The 25,954-nt window shown below is 55.6% G+C and overlaps 9 protein-coding genes across 12 annotated transcripts; 5 read left to right on the forward strand and 4 right to left on the reverse strand.

Moving 5' to 3' along the window:
* The first annotated feature begins 189 nt into the window (after window positions 1-189).
* Window positions 190-5,095, forward strand: LOC109538741 (blastoderm-specific protein 25D). The gene is made up of 13 exons (XM_019906114.2): window positions 190-401; window positions 661-891; window positions 945-1,059; window positions 1,110-1,211; window positions 1,274-1,428; window positions 1,498-1,791; window positions 1,842-2,394; window positions 2,454-2,683; window positions 3,199-3,295; window positions 3,354-3,423; window positions 3,480-3,725; window positions 3,791-4,451; window positions 4,508-5,095. Exons 2-13 carry the CDS (start codon window positions 666-668, stop codon window positions 4,744-4,746), a joined length of 2,988 nt encoding a protein of 995 aa, XP_019761673.2. The 5' UTR covers window positions 190-401; window positions 661-665; the 3' UTR covers window positions 4,747-5,095.
* A 27-nt stretch (window positions 5,096-5,122) lies between these two features.
* Window positions 5,123-9,736, reverse strand: LOC109538743. Its single transcript, XM_048663081.1, has 10 exons — window positions 9,361-9,736; window positions 9,061-9,307; window positions 8,577-8,696; window positions 8,406-8,521; window positions 6,061-6,238; window positions 5,892-6,005; window positions 5,787-5,840; window positions 5,709-5,735; window positions 5,461-5,649; window positions 5,123-5,407 (listed from the first exon to the last, which is right to left on the reverse strand). The coding sequence occupies exons 1-10, from the start codon at window positions 9,634-9,636 to the stop codon at window positions 5,277-5,279; spliced, it is 1,452 nt and encodes a 483-aa protein (XP_048519038.1). The 5' UTR covers window positions 9,637-9,736; the 3' UTR covers window positions 5,123-5,276.
* LOC109538742 (neuroglian) lies at window positions 6,232-8,356 on the forward strand. The gene is made up of 5 exons (XM_019906117.2): window positions 6,232-6,710; window positions 7,149-7,263; window positions 7,319-7,500; window positions 7,559-8,007; window positions 8,059-8,356. Exons 1-5 carry the CDS (start codon window positions 6,632-6,634, stop codon window positions 8,323-8,325), a joined length of 1,092 nt encoding a protein of 363 aa, XP_019761676.2. The 5' UTR covers window positions 6,232-6,631; the 3' UTR covers window positions 8,326-8,356.
* Window positions 9,737-9,836: 100 nt separating the features above from the next.
* On the forward strand, window positions 9,837-11,887 carry LOC109538764 (protein phosphatase 1 regulatory subunit 14B). The gene is made up of 6 exons (XM_048663088.1): window positions 9,837-9,988; window positions 10,341-10,444; window positions 10,507-10,684; window positions 11,224-11,322; window positions 11,382-11,423; window positions 11,473-11,887. The coding sequence occupies exons 2-6, from the start codon at window positions 10,344-10,346 to the stop codon at window positions 11,512-11,514; spliced, it is 462 nt and encodes a 153-aa protein (XP_048519045.1). The 5' UTR covers window positions 9,837-9,988; window positions 10,341-10,343; the 3' UTR covers window positions 11,515-11,887.
* Window positions 11,888-11,966: 79 nt separating this feature from the next.
* LOC109538745 (tetratricopeptide repeat protein 17) lies at window positions 11,967-14,823 on the forward strand. Its single transcript, XM_019906121.2, has 8 exons — window positions 11,967-12,168; window positions 12,224-12,437; window positions 12,487-12,576; window positions 12,627-12,753; window positions 13,957-14,047; window positions 14,097-14,252; window positions 14,305-14,471; window positions 14,523-14,823. Exons 1-8 carry the CDS (start codon window positions 12,132-12,134, stop codon window positions 14,646-14,648), a joined length of 1,008 nt encoding a protein of 335 aa, XP_019761680.2. The 5' UTR covers window positions 11,967-12,131; the 3' UTR covers window positions 14,649-14,823.
* LOC109538744 (venom acid phosphatase Acph-1) lies at window positions 12,755-13,957 on the reverse strand. Its single transcript, XM_048663087.1, has one exon. It carries the CDS (start codon window positions 13,870-13,872, stop codon window positions 12,784-12,786), a length of 1,089 nt encoding a protein of 362 aa, XP_048519044.1. The 5' UTR covers window positions 13,873-13,957; the 3' UTR covers window positions 12,755-12,783.
* Window positions 14,824-15,034: 211 nt separating the features above from the next.
* LOC109538747 (inositol hexakisphosphate kinase 1) lies at window positions 15,035-18,882 on the reverse strand. 4 transcript variants are annotated; one of them, XM_019906123.2, is made up of 9 exons: window positions 18,515-18,882; window positions 17,699-17,867; window positions 17,497-17,626; window positions 16,666-16,786; window positions 16,367-16,603; window positions 16,083-16,304; window positions 15,856-16,013; window positions 15,545-15,797; window positions 15,035-15,492 (listed from the first exon to the last, which is right to left on the reverse strand). In XM_019906123.2, the coding sequence occupies exons 2-9, from the start codon at window positions 17,825-17,827 to the stop codon at window positions 15,300-15,302; spliced, it is 1,443 nt and encodes a 480-aa protein (XP_019761682.2). In that variant the 5' UTR covers window positions 17,828-17,867; window positions 18,515-18,882; the 3' UTR covers window positions 15,035-15,299. The 4 variants fall into 4 exon arrangements, with proteins under 4 accessions (XP_019761682.2, XP_048519039.1, XP_019761683.2 ...); XM_048663082.1 differs by lacking the exon at window positions 18,515-18,882 and adding an exon at window positions 17,037-17,137 and having other exon boundaries at window positions 17,699-17,810; XM_019906124.2 differs by lacking the exon at window positions 18,515-18,882 and adding an exon at window positions 17,002-17,137 and having other exon boundaries at window positions 17,699-17,810.
* Window positions 18,883-18,958: 76 nt separating this feature from the next.
* Window positions 18,959-20,791, forward strand: LOC109538748 (dynein axonemal assembly factor 3 homolog). The gene is made up of 4 exons (XM_019906125.2): window positions 18,959-19,410; window positions 19,464-19,828; window positions 19,876-20,166; window positions 20,222-20,791. Exons 1-4 carry the CDS (start codon window positions 19,258-19,260, stop codon window positions 20,721-20,723), a joined length of 1,311 nt encoding a protein of 436 aa, XP_019761684.2. The 5' UTR covers window positions 18,959-19,257; the 3' UTR covers window positions 20,724-20,791.
* Window positions 20,734-25,800, reverse strand: LOC109538750 (protein kinase C, brain isozyme-like). Its single transcript, XM_048663075.1, is given in 13 exon segments — window positions 20,734-22,167; window positions 22,230-22,370; window positions 22,430-22,618; window positions 22,678-22,879; window positions 22,940-23,031; window positions 23,090-23,439; window positions 23,442-23,677; window positions 23,740-24,028; window positions 24,095-24,206; window positions 24,271-24,353; window positions 24,405-24,436; window positions 24,874-25,095; window positions 25,334-25,800. Coding segments are annotated over 13 exon segments (2,193 nt in total). The 5' UTR covers window positions 25,426-25,800; the 3' UTR covers window positions 20,734-22,014.
* Window positions 25,801-25,954: the final 154 nt, after the last annotated feature.

Below are 25,954 nucleotides of genomic sequence, written 5' to 3' on the forward strand. Positions count from 1 at the left end.
TTGGCCGACCCTTTCCACTTCCCCATTCATGTTCCCAGTCGGGCCGAAAATCCAGAATGGCCCCGGAAATTGTAAATGAATCCAAACACCAGCCAGACATTCATTAACTGGCTCAATTCGAACTAATTAACTAATTAAGTCGGCGGGGTTTGGGCTCTTGGTCGGCGTTGCCAGTTGTGGTCCTGTCATGGCCCAGCTCTAATGTCAGATGTTTGCGGGACTTGACGCTTAATGGCGCTTCTCCAGCCAGCAACTTTGTGTTGAAGGAAATTGAAGCACTGCGGCCCCATTCTGGCGTTATGAAGAGTCACTGGAGCCCCCAAGCGAGCCAGTAGCCCCTCACGAGATCTTTTCGTTGCCAGCCACCCACCCCCTTCTCTCTCCATCACACACACCCATTGGTAAGTTCCTCCTAGGTGGGGCCTTTTTCTGCACCCCATTTTGCCTTTGCCAGCCCCTGGGGCCCCCCAAGTCGCTCCCACCCTGTGCGGATTTCAGCCCGAGCGGACGCCCTTGTACTAAATTTAGATTCATGCTCCAAATAGCGCGCATAGTTTCGAAACGAGTCTGGAAGGCCATTCACTGGCGCTCTGCCCCTTGATGATCACTTCTATATCGTTTGCATAGGAACTTTAATCAGCCCCATCCCCCCGTTTCCAGGCACTATGGATCTGGTTTCCCGCCTGGACCCCTACGAACAGCAGCTGCTGAAGGAGTTCAACAGCCACGACATTGACAATGTGGGCAGTCTGGACCGCGATGGGCTCGTCCAACTGTGCCTCACCCTGCAGCTGGACGATCAAAGCTCCGAACTGGTCCACAGCCTTTTGGGGGACCATCAGCGGCGCGCCACCTTTGCCGAATTCAAGGAGGCGCTGCTGAATTTGCTGGGTGAGTGTGACTCGATTTCAGGCCAGGCCCTGACTAACGCGCTTGGTTTTTAGCTCGCATGCAGAACCAGAAGAGCCCTACCAAGACGCCCAGCAGTCCAGGGGTGGAGGCGGACCAGGAGTGCCCCAAGTACGTCTATGGCAGCAAAAAGTACGGCAGACGCACCAGGTGGGTTGGACGGAATGGCGAATGCGCCCGTAATAAGCGAGTTTGTTCAGGCCGATTTACCAAGAGGAGGGCGACGGCAGGCCGGTGCAACGCTCCAACTCGCAGAGCGAGGTGCTGTCCAAGAAGCGCAAAACCAACTTCAAGCTGAAAAGGTTTTAGTTGGAGATCTGCTGAAGGTTTTTGTCTAAAGCTGGGAAACCGGGGAATTTTGCAGATGCACCTCGTTGCCGGCAAGCCACGCCGCTCCGCAGGCTGGGCGCCAAATCGAGTGCACTGAAGAGACGCTCCGTCAGGCGTGGAGCAAGTTGGGCGTGGGCGCCGACGGCTTCCTCAACCAGACCGAACTGCTCCTAGTGTGCGACGCCATTGGTAAGCTGCCATTGGCCGTACGGCCCCAAGGTGTCCCAAAAAAGCCGCTGATTGGCTGTGGTTGCGCAGGGCTGCACAAGCTGGCCGACGAAGTGATCAAGCAGCTGGAGCTCAATTGCGACCGCAAGATCAGCTTCAGAGAAGTGCTGGAGGTGGCGCGACGCGACGAAACCTGGACCGTCCAGGCGGACAATGCGCTCTTTCCAGACTCGCAGACCTTCCAGTACGTAACCCTGGGCCCAGATGGCGACGGCTTTGTCAGCGCCGATTCGCTCATCGAAATGTGGGAAGCCATCGGGCTGCACTCGCCCAAAGAGCTGCTGGTTGAGCTGGGATTCGACACCCGCACCATACGCATCAACGGTGAGCAATTATAAATCCTGCCCACATCGGCAACCGTTTTCCGCTTGTAGATTTGGCCGAGCGGCTGGAAAAGCAGACGCGAACCATCAGCGAAGCACGCGAATACGCGCAGAACCCCCACTTGGTGCTGCTCCAAGCCAACCTGGCGCTCTACCAGTCGGAGATTCGGTGCCTGCGCAGCATTCTGGATCAGCTGCGTGCCGAGCGCGAGAAGCTGAAGCTGGACGTGGCCGACGCCAACAATCGGGCAACACTGCTCGCCCAGGAGGTGGACGACAATCATCTGCGCATGGAGCAAACGGCGCTCAACCAGGTGAAGCTGCTGGAGCAGCGCCATGCAGACATGCTGCGCGAACTGACCGCTCAAACGGGCAAAGACAAGGAGCAGCTGCACAGTCTCAATCAGGCGCTAGAGCTGCGCATCGACACACTGGAACTGGAGGCCGGCAAGCTGAAGGGCGACCTCCAGATTGCGCAGCAGTACTCCATGGAGGTGGAGCGCGAAGCGCAAACCCTCAACAGTCGCATCGGCGACCTGAACAAGGACAAGCAGCAGCTGCTGGAACGCGTCGGCGTCCTAGAGGCCGACAAATTGCAGCTGAGGTAGCGCCGGCAGTGCTGCCAGGTCGCCGACCAGCTCTTAATGCTCGGGGTGTTTTCAGTGAGCTGAAGCGGCAAGAGAGCGAGATGCTGCTGGCGCAGCTGACAACGCTGCAAATGAAAACCAGCCAGCTGAAGGACCGGAACGACGAGATGGAGGCGGAAATCGAGACGCTGATGACCATGAAGGGCAAGGCCAACTGCACCCCCACCAGGAGCTTCAACACCTTGGACCAGTCAATGGAGGAGGAGGAGGAGGAGGACGAAGTCCCCTCCAGGCCCGCACCAGCCGGTAAGTCCACTCCTCTGCCCGCACAGTGAACCAAGCTCGAGTTTAACGGCCCCGAAATTGACTCGATCGGTTTCTCCTTTCTTATAGCGATTCGATTGCTTTGCGGCGCATTTTTTCCTAGTTTAAATTTAATGCATTTCACATGGGCACACTTTCACTTCGAGGCCACTGCCCACGCGGACCAGTGCTGGTACCGCCGGTACCCACATTCCATCCGTCCAGTACGGTTTCGATGGCCAACCGCGCTCGAAACTGCTGGTAATTTACGCGAATAATCGCCGTTATGGGTGGTATTTTTGGCGCATAGCGGCAACAGTTTGTGTGATGGGCGATGGAAGCGGTCAGTTGGGCTACAGCGACTCGATAGGACCTGCAGTGGCGACAGTCGGGCCTAAGACACGCCCCCAAATTTTGTGCACCAATCAGAAACTTACCCCCACTGTTGCCTGGTGGTGTCGAGCCCCTGTAGGTTGGGCCACGCCCTCCCATTTGCTAACGTGTATGTTCGGTTGCAGGCAAAGTGGACGCGCCCTTTGCGTCGAGCGAGAGCGGTTTTGACACCGAGCCAGAGTCGCTGTCAACGTCAACATGCGATCCCGACGAGGTGCACAGGTTGGGACGCTGATCGTGAGGGTGGCGTTGGTTGCCTAACGTTTGCGGTGTGTTGCAGGTTGCAGGCCAAGGTGGCCTTTCTGGAGCAGGTGCTGGCGCAGCACAACGTTCCCGTGCCCGTTTTCCAGGTGGGTGTCGTTTCCAAGCAAATTTCCTCCGGGTAGAAGGCTTTTTTGATTGGCAGAGCGGCAACAGTGGCATTTCGCTCAGTGAGCGAGTGCGCGAGCTGGAACAGGTCATCGAGGACACCAAGCGCGCCATTTCCAGGCCCGTGGCGCAGCAGGGTTGCCAGACCGATGTGGACGAGGTGGAGGCGACGGTGCGCCGCCTGGAGCAGGAAAACCGCGACCTGGTGGCCAAATGCACCGAGCTGGATGACTGCGTCGAGTTGCTGCGCACCGAGTTTGAAAAGTGCGAAGACTACTGGCAGGTGAGGCCAAAGCAAGCGCGTTTGCTGCGCAGAAATCGGGTTTCCGCAATTTTGCGCGTCCACAGAGCAAAGTGAATGAGGAGCGTCAGCTGTTCGATGCGGAGCAGCGCGTCAGCGGCGACAAGCTGAACGACCTGCTGGACAAGATGCGCGAATACGAGGAACAGTACGCGCAGCAGGACCTGCTGGACAGTCGGCTGGCGCCGATCGCCGAAACCGCACACCTGGAGAAGCAGTTCACCGATCTGGAGCAGGAGTTCGAGGAGTACAAAGCGAGCCACGAGGAGGAACTGTTCCGCAAAGAGGAGGAGATCAGCATTCTGAACGGGCGGCTGAGCGAGCTGCAGTTGCAGCAGACCGACGCGGAGGAGCGCCGCGTCCTCGCCAAAATGTCCACCTTCACCAGCTACGTGATCGAGAACACGTCCCGCGCTCCTGCGGACATGCAACCGGCGGCCGAGCCCAGCTGGTCCACGAACGCAACCAGTCAGACGCCCTGCAGGCCGAAACGTATGCGCAAACACGACAAGACGCTGTACCAGAAAAGCGGCGCAGACAAGGAGGGCGCGAGCAAAAAGAGCCCGGAACCGACCGAGCAGAATGTGGTGCTGCCGCTGTGCGTCTTCAACAACCTGATCGGACGCGGCGACCATCTGCAGGAGAGCGTGCGTCATCTGCAGCGGTGCATGAAGCAGCAGCACTACCACAACGAGCAAACGCTGCAGCGTAAGCCCCCATTTGTTTTTTCTCGGCTTTTCCGTCAAGTCACCGGATTTTTTCAGGGTTCTGGCAACAGTTCATGGGCGAGCGCGCCGAACTGCAGGCCAAGCTCAAGTACTGCCAGGAGAAGCTGGACCAGCAGATGCGCCTGTGCAGCGAGCACCTGGACAAGCTGCAGCGCAACGACCTGTTCGTCAAGGATCTGTACGTGGAAAATGCGTACCTGTTCGCCAATGTGGAACGGCTGGAGAAACAGTGCCGCATGCTCGCGCAAGCCTCCAACTGCTCCAGCTCAGTCTGAGCCTTTGCACTGAGCACTAGACACACACACACACAGTACAAATTCCCTGGCTCAGCTGGACGCTGATGTTGCCAAATGCTGCGGTTAGTCCCCAGTCATGTACTCCCCCACAATCAGCTGGTGTCGGCAACAACGCCCACCCTCCCACGTTTTAACCCGACCCCCCACATTATAGCCATACTTTATACCGACTTACTAGACGCCTAGGCTAAGTGTATTGTTATATAAAATGCATTAACGTTGTTGTTTTCTACTAGGAGTTTTGCTTATATTTTTTGTTTGTTAAATGTCTTAATTACAAGTGTTAACATGGACGCTGGTGCCTTGGAGTCCCCCGAGCGATTAGGAATACGTTGTTTTCATTGAAAGAGTCTGCGTTTTTCCCCAACTGTTTATTTGGGCGCTTCGGGGCCCTAAAAACATAAAAAAAGCGGCTACAGCCGTTGCCTTGCAGGCAACCAGGCACACCTAGCGGCGTTTACTGCTGATTGGTGGCGTTCAGCTCAGACGTCACGGACGGGGGGCGGAGCTTACAGGTACATCCCATTCACCAAATAGTCTGCGTCGTGGGCGTAGCCGTTTTCGCCCTTGCGCAGTCTACGGCGCACCACGCGCAGGCGGCAGCCAATCAGGATGGCCATCACGGCGGTCAGCACCAATCCTGCCGGCCCTGGATTAAAGCCGGAAGTGGGCAAAGGTGTGGAATCGGCTTACCGATGGTAAGGGACAAAATGGCGCCGCGAGGGATGCCCGCCTGGCCATCTTGGGTGTCCTCAACGGCCATCTTGTAGGGTTCCGCATACTGAGGGCGCGGCGCCACCTTGACCACCACCCTGCTGGCCTGCGCCCCCTCCTTGGAATGCTGCAGATCGTGCGCCAGCTGCTGCTGCTGGTCGCGCAGCCCTGCAACAAAGCCTCATTGCAGTCGCCCCCAGGCGGTGATTGTTCGGGAAGTTGCCTACCTGCTGCACTCTCCTGCGGCTTAGGGGCTGTGGGAATCGCACTTTAAAATCTTGCCAAAAGGGTGTGAAAGCACTCACCTCCAGGGGCTGCGGCCTCCAAGCCCCCATACCCAGACGGAGGGGCGTAGCGCTCTAAAATGACACGCAAATAGTTTTTCGTTGAAAGGGCGAAGAGAGTTTTACCTGCTGGCCAAGTCTCCGGCTGTCTGTCCGGATAGTAGTTGGCGGGCCGTCCCCGGTACTCGGGATACTGCAACTGAGCTGGCAATGCTGGGGCGTCGCCATGGCGACGCACCTCTACACACAGAACGTGACGCGCAACTAGGAGGTTATGTTTGAGTGAGTTACTTACCTGGGTATGGGGGCAGTTGGGGAACGGGGGCGCCCCAGTTCGCGCCCCAACTGGCCCCACCCACCGGGTCAAACATGCGCACTGGGGGCCGCACAACGTCCGCATCCTGGTAAGGATTCGAGTAGATGGCTGTCTTCTGTTGCTGAGTGGGCAACTGTTGCTGCTGTTGCTCCTGCACCTGCAAATTTAAGAAAAATCCATTTTTTTTGAATGTTGAAATTGTTGAAGTGAAAAAAACTGTTTGTATGCGTTATCGGGTGAAAAACTGGCTCAGCAGCAGCAAAAATATGGAGGCAATCTTGAACGCATCAATTTCCTTCTTGGACGGCAACCGGATGTTGTTAAGCGCCACCTTCGAGATCCATTAAACAATTGGCGGCACGGTTATTCACAAAATAAGGAAATGGCTGATTATCGCGCCGCATCTACCGGGTGGCCAATCGCCACTGAATCCCCGTCCGACGGGGAATACCGCTGTTTTCCGGGCCGCCCTGTATAGGCAGCATGGGGGCGTAGGCCTACGCTGAGCAGCGCAGCCTTCCAGTACCTGAGCAGATGCGAAAAGTGCGGCATGGCAGCTGTTTGGTGTTTTCTGGCGCTGTTTGCGTTGTGCGCCCACTGCTCGGCCAACAACCGAACTAAACTGACGCGTAAGTAGCTTGATTTGCGTAAAAAGACATCGGGATATGTCTGAATACTGATCGCAGGCGGCTAGCAGGAGCGCAGAAAGCGCAGCAGCGACTTTTCGTTAACTGAAAAAACCTGCCTTGAAAGTGGGTGAATTCCAACGGCAACAGTGGCCGAATGAGCAGGAAAACAGCGGCGCCGCGCAGTGCAAACTGGCCCAATCAAGTGCCGCTGATTGATGATGATTATTGACGATCGCCCCACGCCTACTAGGACGGAGGCATTAGCTCATCATTGGATCAGGGGCGCAGCGCGTGTCGCGCGTGGTTGCGCATCCACTGCTTAAATCGCCGGCGTTGCCGTTGGTTTCCTCTTTCAATCCTAGGGGAGAGTGCTGCCGCTTTGGGCAAAATTTCCAGCGATTGTACAGGGCAAACCGTGTGATTTTTGGTCGATTTTAGGCGAGTTGGTTCCGCTGGCCGCGCCCATCAACCTGACGCTGGTGGGCTTCGAAAGCCGCGACGCGCTGATCAGTTGGGAGCCGGTGGCGTCCGAATCAGTGCGGGGCAGCTTCAGGTATGTTTTTCGGAATTTCAATCAAGTCGACAAACAATGGGGAATTTTCGACCAGGGGCTACATAGTGCGCATCTGGAACCACGCCCTCAGCCAGGTCTACGCCATTCCGCCGGAAGTGACGCAGACAGCTGTCCAGTTCTTCCCCTACTCGCGCAACTTTGTGACGGTGTCGGTGCGCAACGACAAGTACGTCGGCCCGCGCAGCGTTGCCATGTGGTTCGACGCGCCCCAAACTGGTAAATCGCCCAATCTGCGCAGAACCTGCTGGATATGCAAAGCAATGAATGTTTCCAGAGCCAGGGATGCCGTTTCATTTCGAGCACAGCCAACTGGGCTCCCAGTCTGCGCTGTTGCAGTGGCGCCGACCGGCGCACGCCAATGGCGCCCTGCTCGGCTACAACATCTACTGCAGTGAGGCGCAGGAGTTCGGCCACAATGCGCAGACCACCGTGCAGGAGTTCATCCAGGGGCGTGACAACACGCAGGCCAAAATCACCGGGCTCAAGCTGGGGCAGCGCTACCTGATTGAAGTCGCCGCCGTTAATTGCGCAGGCGAGGGCGAACGCAACACGCTGCTGGTGGAGGCGGAGCCCCACCAGCCCTACACGCCCTCCCGCCCCGCCTTCAAGTACACCATTGGCGTTGCGCCGTTGGACAAGGCGGGGCATTTTGCGCGGCACTGCGCCGCTAGCGCCACCCAGCTGGACGACGACTCCTATGTGCTCAACACAGTGTTGCCGCAGGTAGCGAAGTTTACTTGGGGGCTTTGGGGGTGTTAGCGTTTTGATGTCTAGGACCGATGCGTGGTGCAGACGCTAATCAAGTGGGTCCCGGACGTGACGCACAATCCAGGCGAGCATTTTTTCCTGAAGTACCGCCTGAAGGGGGCCGCCGACTGGACCGAAACGTCGCCGGAGCTGTCGGAGGATTTCGTCGTTTTGCGCGATTTTGACGCCTGTCGCAGCTACGAAATCATCCTGGTGGCCGTCGACGGCGATTTCCGCACGGAAAGCGAGCCGCAAGAAACGCCGGCCGTGCTCTTCCCGACCGGGTTCCAGTAGCTGGTTTACTCAGTAAATGCACTAAGTTTAAGGAAAAATTGCGACGTTGGACAACCCAGCGTTCCTTTCAAGTCACTCACCAGTTCCCCTTCGCGTCCATATTTAAGTACTGCCGGGTGCAGAGCGGGTGGGGGGGCAGGCGTTCCCCGAGGGGGCGTGGTGCTAGGCACCGGTGGCGCCTCTGGCGCCGGACAGCCTAAACAACAGCAAACATTCAAAGCACCAGTTGGTGGCGTAGTTCGCGGTCTCACCGAGCTCGGCCGCTTCGTCGCTGCCGTCGGCGCACTGCGGGATTCCATCGCACGCATTATAGATGGCGATGCATTCGCCGTTGGAGCGACACTCGAACTGGTAGCGACTGCACCGGCGCRCTGAAACAAGGGCGTCACCAGCGGCTGAAAGCGGTAATTCTAKCCCCCTTGGAATACAACGTTGCCAGTATCTAATGTTATGTCAGGTATCGTGTCARGTTAGGTGGGGTTAGAACTGTTAAAAGTGGGAAGTGAAGTTAAARSTTGAATGTGTYKAWGTMKKAYCAGYGTTYTGWCWTRAWWRYGTMSAARTAATAACTTTTRTATCATTAGTTMTGTCTATTTCCAATGTTTGTAGTATTTGTCAAAAAAGCTTTTCAACACATAATATCTTTCTCATTTTGTCTCTCCGTCCAAATGAGCTGAAATCTGGCAACAATGTATTCCAAGGGGGCTACAATTAGCCACTCCCAGCGAGACTCACCCTGCTCGGTTTCCTGGGCGACGAGTGGCGGTGGGGGCGTGGTGCTGGGGCGGGGCGCCTCCAGGTCGGGCTTGGCCCGCAATTTGGCCAATTCCTGCACGTGCTTGGTCAGCTTGATCTGGTTCTCCAGGTCGGCGCCGCGCCGGCTGATCGCCAGCACGGCGCTGGAGTAGTTCACGTGTTGCGTGAACTTGCACTTGAAGTCCTCGGGCGGGCCGCATTGGAACAAATAGCAATTGCCTGCGCTCTGGAACCGCCATTTGCCCAGTTCTCAACCCGGAAAATGTGCGAAAAAACTACCTGCTGGAAGACGAAAACGTCGCAATCATCAGTTTCGCAGCAGAGCCGCAAACATTCCTCGCGACTGCCCAAATCGGCCTCGTTCAAGTAGCGCGCCCCCATATTTTGGGAGTCGTGAGTGCGGATGATTTTGTCCTTGTGCACGTTGAAGTTGGCGATGCACGTTTGCAGATCGATGTCGCTTGTTTTGGGGGCGCCTGCCGGGAGCACTTCCTGGGGGCGCACACTGACCGCGAGCCACAACAAGAGCCCCATGGACCAAGTGTAGGGCGCCATTGCTACAAACAGCTGACTAGTGCGGAGTAGGCGCTGCTAAATGGGGGGGAGCCAGCCAACAGCCAGCGTCACCCTCAGGGATCGATACCCCCCCGATAAGTTCTTGCTAAAATTGCGAAGGCTTTGGCGGCAGCTAACCTGGGGAGTATCGGGAAGGAGCGGCAACAGCGGTCGTCCGTCTCACGGCCTCCCATCCCATTCGCGGATTAGCAGCCGCAGTCGCGTCAGAGCTGCGCGTGTTCCTCTTCAGTTTCGACCCGAGCGCGAGTGACGGCCCCCCTTTTCATCGAACCGCATCTCGCTTTTACGTGTTTAAAATAGGTTTTGCTGCTCCCCCGTGCCATCCGATCAGGTAAGCGCCCCCCAGCCACCCGAGACTCAGAGTCTTAGCGGCCCCCTCGAACCTCCCAGCATTTGTGGCCCGCAAATCTGGTTGCCTAATTAGCGGACGCATTGGCGCATGCAGAAGGGGTGAAAGTTGTCTTTTGTTTAATTGAGACGCACCACGCCGCCACGTTAATTAGCCAAAGACTTGAACAATAACAAAGGAGAAACAATCGCCTCCTCGGTTTGATTGTTTGTTGTTGCCGCTGGCTGCGCACCCCACGTGTCACTGTCAACCTTGTGAGCTTGTCTACGGGGGCCATTCAACAAGTCACTTCCAAGTGTCAGTTGGTGTCAACGCAAAGTCGGTTCTGTTCCAGAGCATGGAGGTGGGACTGCAGGGCGGCGGCTTTGTGGCGAATGGCGGGGCGCCCGCCCCGGCGGGCATCCTGGCGGTCGGTGACGTCCAGCGGACCACCAACAGGTACGTGCGCTGCGCAGGAATTGCGCCAATGCGCGATTGCCACATCGGGAGATTTGTTGTAGATCGCCGGCCAAGAGCGGGTTGCACGTCAACTTCAAGGAGAAGGGCGAGGTGAAGGAGAAGCGCGAAAAGTTCCTCACCGCCAAATACGGCCACCATCAGATGAGCCTGATCCGGAAGCGGCTGGCCGTCGAAATGTGGCTCTACGAAGAGCTGAAGAAGCTGTACGAATCCACCAATGTAAGTTGTTATCGCGCGCTCCCGGTAACTGGCGGGCGGTCCTTGACCCTGCCAGCCGCCCGCCGGGAAATCGGGCGCAGTTTTCCTTCATTCTTGAGCAGCAGGGAAATTCGCTATTTTCGGAACATTGCAGTGCAGCCGGGTTTATTTACATGCGAGCGCTGTTTACCAGGAAATCGCACAAAACCAATTAAACATTGTTGCGCTACCGGCAGGAGCGAAAAATCCCAGCATTCAGACAGGAAATGTGCGCTACTATTTGCGTATTCTTTGCTAATAAGTTGACCCACTTGGTGGCAGCCATGGGAATGAGCGAAAGCACTGTTCCCACAGATGGACGCTTCTTGTTCCTTGTGTGCCAACTCGTGCGTGACGTCATTAAATCTGCAGCCGATAAGACGGCTTGTCGACTTGCTGGTTGCCTAAATGGGGGGCGCCCCGCAATTAAATCTCACATTGCATACCGAGTGTTCAGCGCAGCTCTCAGGGCGCTTAAAGCAACTTGGTTTGGTTTGAATTGAAGAACCGTTTCGTTTCAGAACAAGATCGAGGACAGCGTCAGCAACGAGGAAGTGGAGATCGACATCGACGAGCTGCTGGACATGGACAGCGACGAGCACAGACGGCGCCATCTACAGGTGCACCCCAAATCGCCCCCCAGACTTTTTCATTTTTATTGCTCTTTTTCCGTTTGCAGAACCTGCTGGTGAACGCCAAGGGCTCGCAGAACGATGTAAAAGTGAGTAGTAGACAGCGTTAAGGCGCCCAACTTGAAACCGGTTTTGTAGAGTTTCATCAACGACCTGCTGGAGAAAGCAAAGACTCTCTAAGTGCCAGTGAAGTGCCAAAAAAACTAACACCATCCGAGTTCCGGTACTTGTATCAAAGACTGCGGTGAGACTGCGAGTCGACCGGGCGTCAGACCGGGACAAATTGATGCGCCAGTAGCCCCACCACCTAGTCCTTAAGCAGCCTCAAGTCTCAGCCAAAGCCCCCCCATGTAGTCGTAAAGCGCGCAAATGGGGCCCCTGTTGTCTAACCAAATTGCCCTTAAATAGTCATATCACATCGTGTTATGTGGCGAATGAATTGTTTTCTGTTAATTGTCGGCTCTTAGCGCGTTGCGTTAAGATCTCCTCTGTTTGCTGTAACCAGTCGAGTCCTTGCGTTGAGGACTTTTAATAATAAATTGCCTATTGAGTAGCTTTGTGTTTAATTTTCACGCAAAGGAGTTTAGGGGCGCATTCGCCATCTGGTATGGACTAGAGGGTGGATGCGCTTGAAGCAAGCAGGGGACCGATGGAAGAAACGTCACTCACAGTCGCTTAGGTTATTTGCTCAGATTTTCAGCAGCTGTTGGCGCCCCCAATGAGAGGCTGCGCCCCGCATGGTGGCCACTGATCACTCTCCCTAGTCGCGCAAAGGGGCCCCCCGTCCAGTTCTAGTCATGAACACTCTGCCAAAGATTCCTGTCAACTTTCTAGGTTAGAACTTGCCCAGTTGAAGGCACTGAAGGCTAATTGCTGCCCCCCTTTGCAGTGATATTCTACATAATGTGCTTCGAGGCGGTGGTGAGCAATTCGCGCACATCCACCCTCTGGACGCTGAACAAGGACCGCACCCGCGTCATCCCGGGGGAGCCAGACCAGATTGGGTGCTCGGCCCGGCCCGGGGACTCCCTTTTTGCTCTTGTGGCGAGCACGCAACGCTACGGGGGCGCGTGGGTGCGCCGCAGCCCCCACTGCCAGGCCAGGTGAGCGCGGGGGGCGAATAGGGCGCAAGTGAGCTGGGCGCTTTTTCAGGCACAACCAGAGCCCCCCCGAGCACGAACTGGACTGCGGCAAACCGGCCAACGCCACCTTCTATGACAGTCTGGCTGGCGTGATGGACAGGTGGGCCCCCGTGTGTTTAGGGGGCGCGGCTCTGATTTTTGCACTTTTAGGGGCAAACACCCGCCGTTGGTTGAGCCGGAAGCCATCGGCGAATTCGTGAAGAAGTACAAGCTGAACATGGGCAAGACTGTGGATCTGGAGCTGGTCGAGAGCAAGCTCAGGCAGGCCAAGAAGGAGGTATGCATACAACTGCGGTTTTATTTGCGATCAGGAGCCCAGGCACTCTTGGTCAGACTGCGGGATTATGTGAGCGGTGAGGCGCACAAAGTCCTCAAGCGGGCAGAAGCGCTGGCAACCGGGCAGGGTGAGTGGGTGGGGCCTGCGGCCCTGGTAGTCCTGGTAGAACATGCGCAGCCCGTAAACGCCCTCGACCCGTCGCACCTCGAACACCAGGTGGGAGGCGTAAGGGGGCGGGGCCTGCAGCTGGTACACCCCCAGGGCGGCTAGCACCGTTGCCACGTTCACCTCATGGCCCGAGTAGAGCATGATTTTGGGGCCCGTGCCGTCGCTTATGTGGGCCGCGGTGTCCGCCAGCAGCTTCTTCAGCAGATACCCGGCCAGCACCTTCTTCAGCGCCACCGTGCTGGTCTCCAGATAGTAGAACTCCACGATGTAGCTGCGCAGCGGCTCCGGGTAGACGGCGCGCGTCCAGTTGTCCAGCGGCAGTCCCAACTGCTCCTGGATCTCCATGCCGAAGAACAGATCCAGAGCGCTGATGTAGTCCAAGTCCCGCCCAGTGTTCTCGCTCAAGGTCCGAATGAGCGAGTCGTAGGAGCGGAGGCGCGCCACGTTCTGCGGGTCCGCATAGATCAAGGGCACCGTGGTGGGACACGCCCACGACTGCAGCTCCCTGTCCTGGGCCAGCGGGTGGTAGTCGAAGGGCACCGGTTGCCAGGGAATGTCCGGGTGCCAGGCAACCGGCTCGGTGGGCGGGAACAACCCGCCCAATACCAAGGCCAGGGACATTTTGGTGCGGGCGTAGTCCGTGGTCCAGGCCTCGTACACGGCRGGCGTCCACARGGGGCCCAGCAAGTGGTTGTAGCGGCGCCGCAGGGCGRCGCCCAGCTGGAACTCTGCCAACTTGCCCTCGTTGGTCAGCTGGCCGTAGCCGAAGGGGGCGTAGCAGCTCTCGTTGTAGTAGGCGTTGGCGGGCCACAGGCCCGCCTTGGAGGGGGTGCGGTTGCCATGGCGGAAAATCACGTGCACTTGCACCAGGGTGTTGTTGCCATGGCACTTGAGGGCGTCCCGCCCTGTTGTTGCCAGGAAAGCGAACAGCAGCTGGCTGATAAGTCGCATGTTGCGCCGGCAACCAGTAGTGATCAACTGGAATCGATTAATCAGTTAAACCGGCGGGATTAAGCAAAGTTATTCGCATTTCAGAGGCCGAGGGCGGTGGCAACCTGGCACCAGCTGGGCAATTTTTGGCGCACCAAGGGCGACCCGCGCAGAGCCATCGAGTGCTTCCGCAAAGGTACTCGCTTCAATACACGCACAGTTTTGTTTTAACTGGGGCTTTGCAGCCCTATCGGTTGCGCCCCACCATCCGGAAGTTTTGCTCAGTCTGGCAAAGGTGCTGTTCCGCCTGCAGTATCTGGACGACGCGATCTTCCTCACTAGGCGCTCATTGGAGGTGGTGCCGCCCGAGAAAGGGGCGTGGCAACAGTACTTTACTCTAGGTAAGAGTGGGGGCGCCAGCCACCACATAAATAACAGAAACCCGGTTTGCAGGAGAGATTTTCAAGGCTTACGGCCACTACCAGGAGGCGGAGGTGCACTTCCGGCACACGCTGGACTTGCAGCCCGGCTACGAGCCGGCGCTGAAGCTGCTCAAAGAGCTGGAGGAAATGCCGCTCTCGCCCTGGCAGAGCTACACGTACTTTATCATCGGCAGTCTGGCAAGTGAAGCGATTTCGGCGAGAAATGGCGCTGATGGAGGGCAGTTTCAGGTGGTGGTGGTGCTGTTGTTCCTCAACAACCTGGAGCGGCCCGCCCCCAATGGGTGCAGCCGCGCGCAGCGCCCCCAGAAGTCGCTCTGGAGCGGCCGCAGGCACAAAAAGCCCGCACCGACGTAGTTGTTTTCCCGCTCTCGGTTTGTTTCTGTTTTCAATCAATTCGTCGGGTGGCTGATTTGTCGGAGGGGTTTGGAAGAGTCCCCCACTGTCCACTGAGAGACGGTCCAGACTTTTTCTGGCAAGTGCGTTTTTGTTTTGTTTGGAAATTAAACGGAAAATCAGTGAACATCCTGAAGATTTTTTTATTTTCCATTAAATTACACATCAATTTTTTTTCCCCATAAGCAGAAACAAGTGTCTTCTAAAAGTTGGGGAAATTTCAAAGTGCTCCTTGGGGAAGTTTGGAAGTTACGTTTACTCAGAAGGATTCAAAGTGTTCCCTTTCCTCCCTTTTCCATAAGGAAGTTTCCAAGGGGCACATTTGGGGTTCAATGAAAGCAATCGAATCCAGAATCCACTTTATTCCATTCACAAAAAAAACCGACTGATTCTCGGTTGATCGAAACCAAAGCCCCAATTCCGGGGGGTTTTGGAGAGGGGCACAGGCGCCCCCCTCCTCATCAACAGGAAGAGCGCGCGCGCGCGCTGGCCATTTTGAGAGATAGACAGAGAGAAAGAGAGCGGGTGGGAATGTGAACCAAAGGTACGCGTAATACCTGGACGCTCGAGAAGCAGGAAAATCATAAATCACAGAGATGGAAAGAAGGCGGCCTACTGGTTTCCGTCCAGAATCTGGGACAGTAGGCGATTGAGACTGTCCAGGCCGGTGAGGAAGCCGCCGTCGGGGCCCTCGTGCGTCTGGCTGCTGAAGTTGTGTTTCGCTTTGAAAGACGTGTGGGCAAAGTCGATGATGCGCACATCCACCCGCGGGTTGGGCTGGCTCGGTTTGTCTCCTGCGCAGAACCTGCAACCAGTCGATTAGCGCTTGGTACTGGCCACGGGGTGGCTGATGGCACCTTTTTGACCTGGCCGCTAGCTGCGGAATGAGCTCCTCGTCCTCCGTGCTGTCGTCCAGTGCCTCCAGATTGGCCAATCGCAGCCGGTTCTTCGCTCGTTGAGAGGGCGCAGCCTCGCCATCGCTGCTCTCATTGGAGGAGCTCGACGTGGGGTTGCTAAGCGAGCCCTCGTCGCTTGAACTGTTCGAGAACGCCATCCAGCTGTCCATGGAACGGGGGCTGGACGACGTGATGCTGGGACCGGGCGGGGAGTCTGCAATATTCCAATAAATCAGCGAAAAATCCGGGAAAAGCCTCCAAAACCCACTCACCAAGGAAAACAGTGTCTTCGCTAATGGGCACAAAGTTGCTCTGTTTGAGTGGCTCATTCACCCGTTTGGAATCGTCGGGGGCAAAGCCGCACTCCAACACTTGAAAGTCCATCGAGTGGTTGTAGGCGCCGCTACCCTCGTACACGATCAGCAAAGAGCTGCGCAATGACAACAACAATATATGTACAGAAAGCGAAACAATATATGTACAGCACAGCAGGGCCTACCAGGAGTAAAAGCGATAGCAGCTTTGTTTCTCGATGATGCTGCGCAGCTGCTGCAGCTTTGCCAGCACGTTGCGGATGACAAACACCCGAAGGCCGGAGCCGTTGTTGAAGAAGCGACAAAGCGCATCCCTCAGCCCGTCTTCGTTCAGCTCGCGGCCCCAGTACTTGTCCTTTTTGTGGTACTTATCAGTCCCCGTCTGGTACACCTGCATGCCGCATAATCTACATCAGAAAAGAAAATCCTTATTAACTGTCCGAAATGGCGAATGCGCCCCCACACTAACCGAACGCCTAGACTGCCTGAGGTGCTAGCGGCGCATTTGGCGATCTGTTTGGAGCGCTTCTCGGCACTGGCATCGTCCCCATGCTGGCGGGTGCCCATCTTCAGGTCCAGTATACAGGGGTGGTCAAAGTGCGACGTGATGTTCTCCAGCATCAAAAAGTACTGCTTGTTCGAGTTGTTGGCTTGCGCGATGCTCCTGACCACGTCCTTCGGATTGCCGGTGTGATGGATGCGCATTCTGCGCAGAACAAGTGGGTGAAAGCTGATGCGCAGAAACAAGAAAGAACGGCGATGGCTTACTTGAGCACGTCCTCTCGCTTGCGCTTGCGGTCGGCCTTGAGCGGCTTGGCCTCGCCCCGAAAGCTCGGGCTGTAGCGCTTCTCCATCTTGGCGCCGCCGCAAATGGTCGCCTGCATCACGCCTGCAACACATACCCCCACCCCGCTATAGTCACTTCTGTCAGTTTGGGTGCCGGATGAAAATGCTTCACGACTCACTGAGATGAAAGGAGAGAGAGTGAAATAGATTGCAAACTTGTTTTTTTCTGACTCTATCTATTGAGTGTGTGTGAGTGAGAGAGAGAGAGAGAGCTTAATTTAATTTTCTTTTTAAAAGCGATAAGAAGAGGAGTCCAACCCGTAATAAGTGTAGCGATACAGGTCCATACAAACCCATTGCGCCGACGCAACTTTGGCTTTGTCGGACGGTTCGGGCCCGCTCGCAGCTGACAGCGTCGATTCCGGGCCGTCGGCGATGTGGGGGGGGAAGTGCCCTCAATAAAACAATGAAAACGTTGTTGTGGAAATTACCATGAGAATACCACAGGCACGCGTCAACAGTCACGCCCGCTAGTGCCGCTCGGTCCGCTAGACTGCCGGCTGTTCGGCCGACAGAGCGCCCAGCCGACAGTCTCGTCCCTATCGCGCATTCGCCATTTCATCCAGTCAGTCGATTGAATCAATCCAAACAACAATCGCACATTCCGCCAGCCACACACATGAAACCATCGCCAGCACAACAGAGATATCTTATACAGGTAGAGTTCAAATGTTCACTTAAATTCCAGGTTCAGAGCCTCAGGTACTTACTGATGGGTGAGAGTCGCTATCGCGACAGCATTACTCGGCTTACCTTTGTATTTCGGAACGAACGTGTTTATGTCTCGGTCCTGAATGTTTTGGTAAAAGTCCAGCTCTCGGAAGTTGAGCGGCTTGCAAATGGTGCTGGCATTGAGGACCATCAGTCGCGTGTGGCCACCCACCTGCAAATTTTGCGCATTCGCCATTTTGTCCGGCCGCTAGTTGGCAGTTTGCCTCGACTGTTTTGGACTCACCTGATTGCTCAGAGGAAGCAGATCCACTTCTGAAGTTTCTGCTGGTTGACTGGTGGACGCGTGAGCAGCGAAATTGCCATGAATTGGTTGTCTATCGCCCATGCCCCACTCGGTCAACAAGAACACCATACCTTTTCTGTCCTTGAGTCCTCCAATCAATTATTGTTTGCTGGAAAAACGGCACTGAATTAAACGGCCACTCGGGGCGGAGCCCTGGAAATGTTGGGGCCAAAAGGGGGGCCCCTGCGCGAGCCATTTTCACACTTTTGATTCAAACTTGAAGCGGCGCCTTCACCTGGCGGTGTTTGTGTTGTCCTGTTGCCAGGGCAACAGTCGTTTGACCCTGTTTTCTACTCAGGAGTACCAATTATTTTTTTGTTGTTGTTTCGTGCAGTTTGCAACACAGCGCCATTTGAAACTTAATTTAATCAAGGGTATTTTGCGGTAAAACAACAAAAAACTAAATATCTGTTATTGGACGGCCAGACGAAGTTCCCCGCATTGTTGCCGCATTGAGGGCGGTTTGTTTCCTGGAAAATTTCCGGTCCCGACGCAATTAAACAAATTTTGCATGGAAAACAGCGACTGAAAGTGTCTGTTGGCAACGCTGCCCAAAAAACAGCGAATGTGTCATAAATAACAGACGTCAGCCAGTGACAGTTTCTCTCTCTGGGGGGCTGCAAATTGGGGCCCCCTTGAGGCTGCAACTGGCCCTCAGAAGACGCCACACCTGATCACGCGAGGCGTTTCACTCACACCCGTATGCCCTGTGGGCCAGCAGACAAAGACAAAAGCTGACAAAAATCCAATTCTTACCGTGATTGTTTTGGCTGGACCCAATGCGATGTTGTCGCTGGTAAACGTGGCAACCTACACCGGATTCAGATCGATCACATTCACACACACAGGGAGACACGCAATTTCACTCCAACTTTCCGTGTGAAAATCCCAGCAGCGAAATGCAGGGAATGGAGTGCAATTTGGCAAACGGAACCTGGGGCGCGGTGTGGGCAGAACCCCAAACAAAAACAAAAGCCAAACGTTTATGGGCGTGCCCTGGTTTACATTCTGGGTTGATTCACTTGCACCCGTGCGAATCGCGGCTGATCTAACAAAGAGGGCACGATGAATGCATTCGCTATTTCCAGTAAGCGGGACGACGTCGTGGAAAATACTGTCATTCAATGGAAACTGCTGAGGGGAATCGAGCCGCAGGAACGCTGGAGACTTGCGCGCGTGATGTTTACCATTGGGCCGCATTCGCCATTTTGATCACAATATTCAAATGAGAATTTGGCTTTTTTGCAAGCTTTTAAAGGAATAGAAGCGAAAAGTGTGTCAGTATTGTTTCAATGCAGAAATGTCATCAACTCCAAGCAATAAACAAGTCAGACACGTGTCAACTGTCACTCGACAACGAGTAATTTGACGTTTGACGCAGCGCCACCATCGCTAGTTGACCTGGCGAATGGACTCTCGCGCAGCTGCCCCCTGTAGTTGCCAGGCAACCAAGTTGCTGGTTTGATCGATGTCACTGTCAGTCGCGCACAACAAGCAAGATGTTCTGGGGGCTAACGCCTGCCGTCGATCTATGCCAGATGTACCTGGACTGTTCCGCCCAGCTGCCGGCGGAGCTAAACATCCTCTTAGTGGGGGCCACCGACTGTCGGCATGTGCTCCAAACGGTCGCGCGGCGCTACAGACACCAACCGGTGAGTGACAGAGGACATGCCACGCCCCCTATCAACCCCGCACCCGTTTGCAGCTGCAGCTGAACTTCCACCTGGTGGAGGGTTGCATGGAGACGGTCGCCCGCCAACTTCTGATCCTGCTGACAGCGCTGCAGCCGCAGCTGGGGCTGGATCAGAAGACGCGCCTCCTGATGGAGCTCTACGGCAATACGGTGCTCAGACCGTTCAGTGCCAACTACCTGGTCAATGCCGCCCGCGACTTGCTGGAAATGGTGGCCGACTGCGATTATCTTCGCCGGAAAATTCCCATGGTTTCCTTAGGGTTGAAATATCGCGATCGTGACTATTTGGAAAATTTGCTAAAATTCTGGGCGGGGCCGCAGGAGTTCAACGTGCTGGAGATGTGGGACAGGCGGCTGCGCAACTGCCTAGCAACCAGGTGAGGGCGTGACCACCCCCCCACTCACTCAAATCCCCGCTTCTTAGGTACGACTCGAAGGTGGGCGTGTTCGACTGGGACTTGCACATGCGACTGCGCCGGGTGGGGGCAGGGCAGGTGTGCGACCAGGAGTACCGATCGTTCCGCCTCCACGGGCTGGCCTTCTCCTGGTTGGAGAGCGCAATGTCGCGGCCCAATCGCAGCCTAGTGGGCGGGGTCATGTCCAACGCCCACTTCGGTTACCTAGGAGACATGGAGACTGGGCCCTTCATTGGCTACGGGCTGGAGTGCGAGGATGCCGCCTTCCTCAAGTCCACCAATGGGCAGAACGCCTTCCGGTGAGTGAGTGAGTTGTCTGTGGAGCTTTCCAGCCAAAATCCCAATGAATTCCAGGTCTACCGACGTAACGGAGCGGAACTTGAAGCAAATCCTGTTCGAAATCGAGCACCAGGAGCCCTATCGGCACATCAACACGGACGAGCGCCAACTGGGGGGCACCAGGCTCCGGCAGGACACGCTCATAGTGGACCCCCGCGCCTTGGAAGTGACCCCAAATGCCCCCCAGCCGTGTCTAGCGCTCCCCAACGTTTCCGTCCGCTTCCTGCCCACATCCAGCCTGGCTCGCATGCGCCATCAGGACCAATACAAGCAGTTCTTCGACCTGGTGTACTTTGCGCAAAACCATCTGGACCATCTGGATGAAGAACTGGTGGGCCGAGTGGCGAAGAGGCTGATCGTGGTGGAACATCAGCTCTTCGTCGTCAAGCACCGGAAGGCGCAGCTGGAAGAATACGCGCAAATCATCAGGACGAAGATCGCCGGTTTGGACGCGCAAGAGCTGCCGTTTGACGTGGAAAAGGACAGCTATATGCGGTTTGTGCTCGGGAGCGAGTAAGACACCAATGTGAACTGTTAATGATTATACAGCGTTTAATTCATAAATACAGTGGCGTAACTAGTAAATGGGAATTTTTTTGATAATATAATGGGTTTTATAGACAGAGGAAACGAGAACAGGCAGAAGACCAGAATGTACAATACAAAAAATGGGGGCGGGGAAAGCGGGCGAATCAGGCGCCTCCGCCACTGGCTATTGCTCCCTATTGGCTGAAAATGGGCGGAGGCCACTGAGGTTTCCGGGAGTCTTTTTGCCCGGACCCACGCTAACAAATGCGAATTTGGGGCGAATTTCGTGGGATTTTAACGTAATTTTCAGCGTTCGTAGAGTCAACTGTCTTCTAAGCACTGGGAAAGAAAACCTCAAATTTAACCGCTTTCTCAGAAAGGGCAGCAAATTTGGCAAACCTAGCCTCGTACAGATCAAGCAAATCCCTCCATTGAATCCAAAAACATTGGCACAAAACCATCAACTCGCGCCTTTATTTGCCCCAGCTTCCCTTACCAATAAATAGTCCGGGCAAAAATGACATCATTCCCACTCCCTCCACCCCGGAATATCACAATGTCATCATCATCATCCGATCAACAACGACAATGGCCAAAAACGTCACTACTAAACATAAACATGAACATGTTTGCTAAATGCGCCCCCTGGGGGACATTGACTAGAAATAGGTCATCACAGAAAATAGCACAGTTGGGTGGAATTAGAGTTTGTTGCCAAACGTTTCGCTTACGGCGCCCGCCCGGCCATCCTCCACACAAGGAAGAGAGGCGAACGGGCGCACCATCTCTCGGCTTATGTACATAGTACGAAGGCGGAAGCGAGAATTGAAAACCTTGACAGCCGGCGGCGATTTGCATCCGGAATTGGTAAGTTTTGGCACAACGAGAAAGGTAAGTCCAGCCGTTGCAAAACGCCCAGCCGTCGATATTTACAGCGCAAACTAAGCCTAACTTACCCGCTAGAATAATAATGCTGGCAATAGTAAAGTAGGTAAGTAAGTGATAAGAAAATATGAGCTTACTAATTTCGGTAAGACTACAGTTTAAGCCTAAGGTGTAGTTGCTTCAGTCCCGAATCCGCTGCTGAATGATTGTACGAAGCACAACCCTCGACTAGTCGCAGTTGGCACATGGAGACTTACCTTTTCACTTACCGCCCAGTGGGGGAATGTTGCGTGTTCTGAGCGCGCTCGGCTCAACGCCAATCAGAAGGTGGGGGAGGAGAAGAATGTGGGGGGGAGATATGTTGTTGCTGCGCCCGCCTGCCTTCTGCGCGCCCTCTACACGTGCTGGATAAACTCCGGGTTCAGAAAGGAGAAGCCCATGAACTCGGTCTGATCCAGGTTCATCATAAACAGCTTGTCGGTGGGCGTCAGATCGGTTTTCTCCGACGTAAACTGCTTGTCAAAGTTGCTGACGTCTTTGCGGTGTTTCTGCGCCAGGAGGGGAATCGCGCGTGAATAGAGCTGGGGATCAGAAGGCTCAGAACACTTACAATCTTCGGCTTGAATGGCGGCTGCACCTCGCGGTTCTCGATTCGATCCCAATCGATTCTTCTGAAGAAGGCGTGGCCGCGCACGTCCTCCTCCCCCCGATTTCCGCATCCCAGTCGCTTGTTCGGGTTCTTGGTGAGGAACTGGAACAGAGCGGAGACCGACCGTCGAGTCAACAACGAGCAAAAGTCCTCAAACCCACCCCTTTGCACACGTCCTTCGACTCCTTGGACAGTCCCTTGGGGTAGCTGACGTTGTGGTCGGTGATGGAGGCGAACAGCTCCTCCTCGTCCTCTCCATCGAAGGGCGGCTGCCCCACCAGCATCTCGTAGAGGAGCACGCCGTACGCCCACCAGTCGACCGACTTGCCGTACGGCTGGTAGAGGATGATCTGCAGCAAGGACCGCGCATCAAGGCCACGCCCCCTGCTCACGCCCACCCACCCCCTACCTCGGGCGCAATGTAGTCGGGCGTGCCGCAGAATGTCTTTGTCGTCTTGTCCCCACTGATCCCCTCTTTGCACATGCCGAAGTCGGCGATCTTTATGTGCCCGTCCTGGTCCAGGAGCACGTTGTCCAGCTTCAGGTCCCGGTAGACGATCCCTCGGGAGTGCAGGTAGAAGAGGCCGATGGCGATCTCGGCTGAGTAGAATCTGGAACAGGCATTGCGGGCTTGCAGGTCTGGAATGGTGGTGTTTTGGGGGCAAACGTACACCGCGACCGGCTCCTTAAACTTGCCGCACTGCTGGATCTGGAACATGAGGTCGCCCCCATTCACGTACTCCATCACGAAGTAGAGCCGGTCCTGGAAAGGGAGACGCGATTGATTAAAGGGCGACTGACTGACTGTGGTGTGGACTTGCCATGGTTTGGAAGCAGGAGTGCAGCTGCACCAGGAAGGGCGGCTTATTGGAGAGCGCCAGCACCCTCTTCTCCACCATGGTGCACTCCACGTCATCGTCCTGAATGATGATGTCCTTCTTGAGGATCTTGATGGCGTAGAGCTCGTCGGTGCCCTTGCGCTCCGCCAGCATCACCTTGCCGAAGGAACCCTTGCCCAGCACCATCAGGAAGTTGAAGTCGGTCGCCCTAATGATGTCCTTCTTGCCCATGTTGTGGGGCACGTCCTTGTCGTGGGCGATCGACGGCTTCTTGGTGATGGAGGTCTTCTGCTGGAGGAGAAGCGCTGAAACGGCTGCGCGCGGTTGCCGCACAGACTCACCCGCATCTGGGTCTTGATCTGCGCCATGTCGACGCCCTCCTCGGGCACGGGCACATTGTAGAACTCGCCCTCCTCCTGAGTGAGCAGCTTGAACCAGCCGTCGGCCGGCGCCTTGAGGATCTCGGAGATGCCGAAGGAGAGCGAGCCCATGAAGTCGTTGCGGGAGGTGCGGTCCCAGTCCCACACCTCAATCAGCAGTCGCCTGTCCTTGTCCTCCGGCTTGAGGTCGCTGCAACAGCCACCCTACCAGCCCTCAGCCACCACAACCAATCGCCCCCCCGCGCCACTTACAAGGTGAGCGTCTCGTTCCACACCGGGTTCAAATTCGACTTGATGGTCTTGGTCTTCTTCTTCACGTTGTCCCCGGAGTCGCCCGGGATCAGCTTCAGCTTCACGTAGGGATCGCTCAGTCCGTTCGGGTCCATGGGGATCATGTTGCGTCCCTGGCACACCACAATGGTGAGCTTGTTGCCTGCACAGGTGATTTTCAGCTGGATGCGCCCCCGGCGCTCCGTGTGGTCGCAGCCGCACAAGTTGGGCACGCTCTCCTCGCACCGCTTGTGCACGTTCATGTCGCATGCTAACCGAGGGAGTTAGTGAGTGAGTGAGTGAGTGAGTGGGGACTGAGTAGGGATTGCAGATCCACCTGTGCATTTCATCCCCTGGTGGATGACGCCGTAGAGGAGGGAGCCGCAATGGTCGCAAAAGGTGGGCGACGAGTAGGTGTGCAGCTTGAAGTTGTGCTTGGTGCGCGTGTCCTGAAACCAGCCGACGCGTAAGTGGGCGGAGCCTACAGCTTAAAGGGGGCGTGACCGCACTTACATCCGAGTCGGCGCCTTTGTCCGCGCCCGGACACTTGAACGTCACGTACTCATGGCAACGCTTGTGCACGACGAAGCTGCACACTGAAAAGGGGGCGTGGTTAGTGGTGGATGTGCGCGCTTGGCGCTACTCACCTTGGCATTGGTAGCCCTGCTTGCCGAAGCCCCTGCAAATGCAACAGGATTAAAGTGGGCCTGATGATGGACGCGGTGTCGAAACGTTGTCATTTTTGCCACGAATTTTGGCGCTTTTTCTTTAAGTGCAAGTGCCTGGGTAATTGGCTCTCGGTCCAGTGGCGCACAATTAAATATAAAAAACGCGCAAAAAGTCGATGTTTTAGCTCCAAAAAAACCCGTTTTCCTGTCAAACTTAGCTCAAAATATTTCCCGTAAAATACGCCAAATTTAATCGCAAAAACTCCCCCCCGCGTTCAGTAGCGCACTGAATTTCAAAGGGCCACGCCGCCAGCTTGGGCAGTTTCTCCCGTATGACAGGCCAGCTTTCGGTTTAAATCCCGCCTCCCAGTTGAAATTGCCCATAAACATCGAAAGTAAACATTTACGTTAGCTGGAAAACGGATCGAATCGAATCGAATCGACTCACCAAATAAAGTCCTTGCAATGCGAGCAGAAAGTGGGCTGCTTGAAGAAGCGCGGAATGAAGCGATGGTCCTTAATCTGGTAGACGTTCTTCTTCTTCAGGGCGCCTTTGCGCCCCTTGAGGCGCAGCCCGAACTTGGTGTTCAGATCGTTGGAATCGTCGCTGCTGCTGTTGTTCATCTCCGAATCGTCCGCCATCGTTGGGGGAGATTTGCGGCCCCCGAGACTGCGAATAAACGAAAATTTCAACGAAATCGATCCAAACGAATCGAATGCGGGGCACGGGCCAGGCGAAGGACCGTCGCGCTGCTGAATGTCAATATTCAGGTAGATTCGCCGCTTCTGTTACTCAACACTGCAACAGATTGGCGCGAAGAAGCGACTTACGTGCGGCCGCCCATTTTCCCCCCCGCATCCTAGATCGGTCAAAAGCGAATGTAATTTACCAATTTGGCATCATTCACCTGCAAACTGTCGTTTTGCGCGCGTAAAACTTAGCAAACAGCCCCGGTACTACTCGTTGCCAAGGCGACAGCTTCCTGGGTGGCTGCAACATTGCCACGTGGGGCAAAAAGGTCTCAAGTCGGGGGCCCGCATGGGTCTCAACTCCAGTTCCACTGGACTAGTAGAGGAGCAACTGGAGAAAACGCTTGCGTGTTCAGCGCGCGGAGCGTAGCTCGCAGCTTGTTCTATTTGCGGCCTTTTGTGCCTTTTCCATTGATTTTCCCCAGCGCGCGCTCCAGAGCCCCATTCCGCTCACTTTGAGGGCTTTATCCGGCGGAAGCCCCATTGTGGCTGAGCCGATTAGACTGGGGGGCTTCGCCCCGGCTCTTTTTAGCGCGCACTTGACCCAAATAACCCTTGCTGCCCTCACAGGCCCGAGGCATGTTCGGGTGTTTGCAGGAGAACCGTTGAGAGCACAGCGGCAACCTGGCACAATGGGGGCTCAGTCGTTGTCACCAGAGACAAGCAATAAAGTTATCCCGTGTTTCTGATTGTCACAGTGGCATTGAGCTTGAGGATTTCTTTTTCTATTTGCGATTTTTGGCCCCAAATCCGACCGAAGCCGCTCCTGGTCGCCGATT

Source organism: Dendroctonus ponderosae, unplaced genomic scaffold (genome assembly GCF_020466585.1).
Source record: "Dendroctonus ponderosae isolate FM_Combo_2020 unplaced genomic scaffold, Dpon_F_20191213v2 Dpon_F_20191213_12, whole genome shotgun sequence".
NCBI classification, from domain to species: Eukaryota; Metazoa; Arthropoda; class Insecta; order Coleoptera; family Curculionidae; genus Dendroctonus; species Dendroctonus ponderosae.

What these genes read in the sequence shown, in the direction of transcription:
- LOC109538741 (XM_019906114.2), top strand. Translation starts at nt 666, where the DNA reads ATGGATCTGGTTTCCCGCCTGGACCCCTACGAACAGCAGCTGCTGAAG. An exon ending in ACCAACTTCAAGCTGAAAAG is followed by an intron (nt 1,212 to 1,273) that starts GTTTTAGTTGGA and finishes GGAATTTTGCAG; the next exon opens with ATGCACCTCGTTGCCGGCAA. An exon ending in CTCCAGGCCCGCACCAGCCG is followed by an intron (nt 2,684 to 3,198) that starts GTAAGTCCACTC and finishes GTTCGGTTGCAG; the next exon opens with GCAAAGTGGACGCGCCCTTT.
- LOC109538742 (XM_019906117.2), top strand. Translation starts at nt 6,632, where the DNA reads ATGGCAGCTGTTTGGTGTTTTCTGGCGCTGTTTGCGTTGTGCGCCCAC. An exon ending in CAACCGAACTAAACTGACGC is followed by an intron (nt 6,711 to 7,148) that starts GTAAGTAGCTTG and finishes GGTCGATTTTAG; the next exon opens with GCGAGTTGGTTCCGCTGGCC. An exon ending in TCAACACAGTGTTGCCGCAG is followed by an intron (nt 8,008 to 8,058) that starts GTAGCGAAGTTT and finishes TTTGATGTCTAG; the next exon opens with GACCGATGCGTGGTGCAGAC.
- LOC109538764 (XM_048663088.1), top strand. Translation starts at nt 10,344, where the DNA reads ATGGAGGTGGGACTGCAGGGCGGCGGCTTTGTGGCGAATGGCGGGGCG. An exon ending in GTCCAGCGGACCACCAACAG is followed by an intron (nt 10,445 to 10,506) that starts GTACGTGCGCTG and finishes GATTTGTTGTAG; the next exon opens with ATCGCCGGCCAAGAGCGGGT. An exon ending in AGCTGTACGAATCCACCAAT is followed by an intron (nt 10,685 to 11,223) that starts GTAAGTTGTTAT and finishes GTTTCGTTTCAG; the next exon opens with AACAAGATCGAGGACAGCGT.
- LOC109538745 (XM_019906121.2), top strand. Translation starts at nt 12,132, where the DNA reads ATGAACACTCTGCCAAAGATTCCTGTCAACTTTCTAG. An exon ending in GATTCCTGTCAACTTTCTAG is followed by an intron (nt 12,169 to 12,223) that starts GTTAGAACTTGC and finishes CCCCCTTTGCAG; the next exon opens with TGATATTCTACATAATGTGC. An exon ending in GCAACAGTACTTTACTCTAG is followed by an intron (nt 14,253 to 14,304) that starts GTAAGAGTGGGG and finishes CCCGGTTTGCAG; the next exon opens with GAGAGATTTTCAAGGCTTAC.
- LOC109538747 (XM_019906123.2), bottom strand. Translation starts at nt 17,827, where the DNA reads ATGGTGTTCTTGTTGACCGAGTGGGGCATGGGCGATAGACAACCAATT. An exon ending in TGCTTCCTCTGAGCAATCAG is followed by an intron (nt 17,627 to 17,698) that starts GTGAGTCCAAAA and finishes CAAAATTTGCAG; the next exon opens with GTGGGTGGCCACACGCGACT. An exon ending in GTTCGTTCCGAAATACAAAG is followed by an intron (nt 16,787 to 17,496) that starts GTAAGCCGAGTA and finishes TATGTGTTGCAG; the next exon opens with GCGTGATGCAGGCGACCATT.
- LOC109538748 (XM_019906125.2), top strand. Translation starts at nt 19,258, where the DNA reads ATGTTCTGGGGGCTAACGCCTGCCGTCGATCTATGCCAGATGTACCTG. An exon ending in GGCGCTACAGACACCAACCG is followed by an intron (nt 19,411 to 19,463) that starts GTGAGTGACAGA and finishes ACCCGTTTGCAG; the next exon opens with CTGCAGCTGAACTTCCACCT. An exon ending in CGCAACTGCCTAGCAACCAG is followed by an intron (nt 19,829 to 19,875) that starts GTGAGGGCGTGA and finishes CCCGCTTCTTAG; the next exon opens with GTACGACTCGAAGGTGGGCG.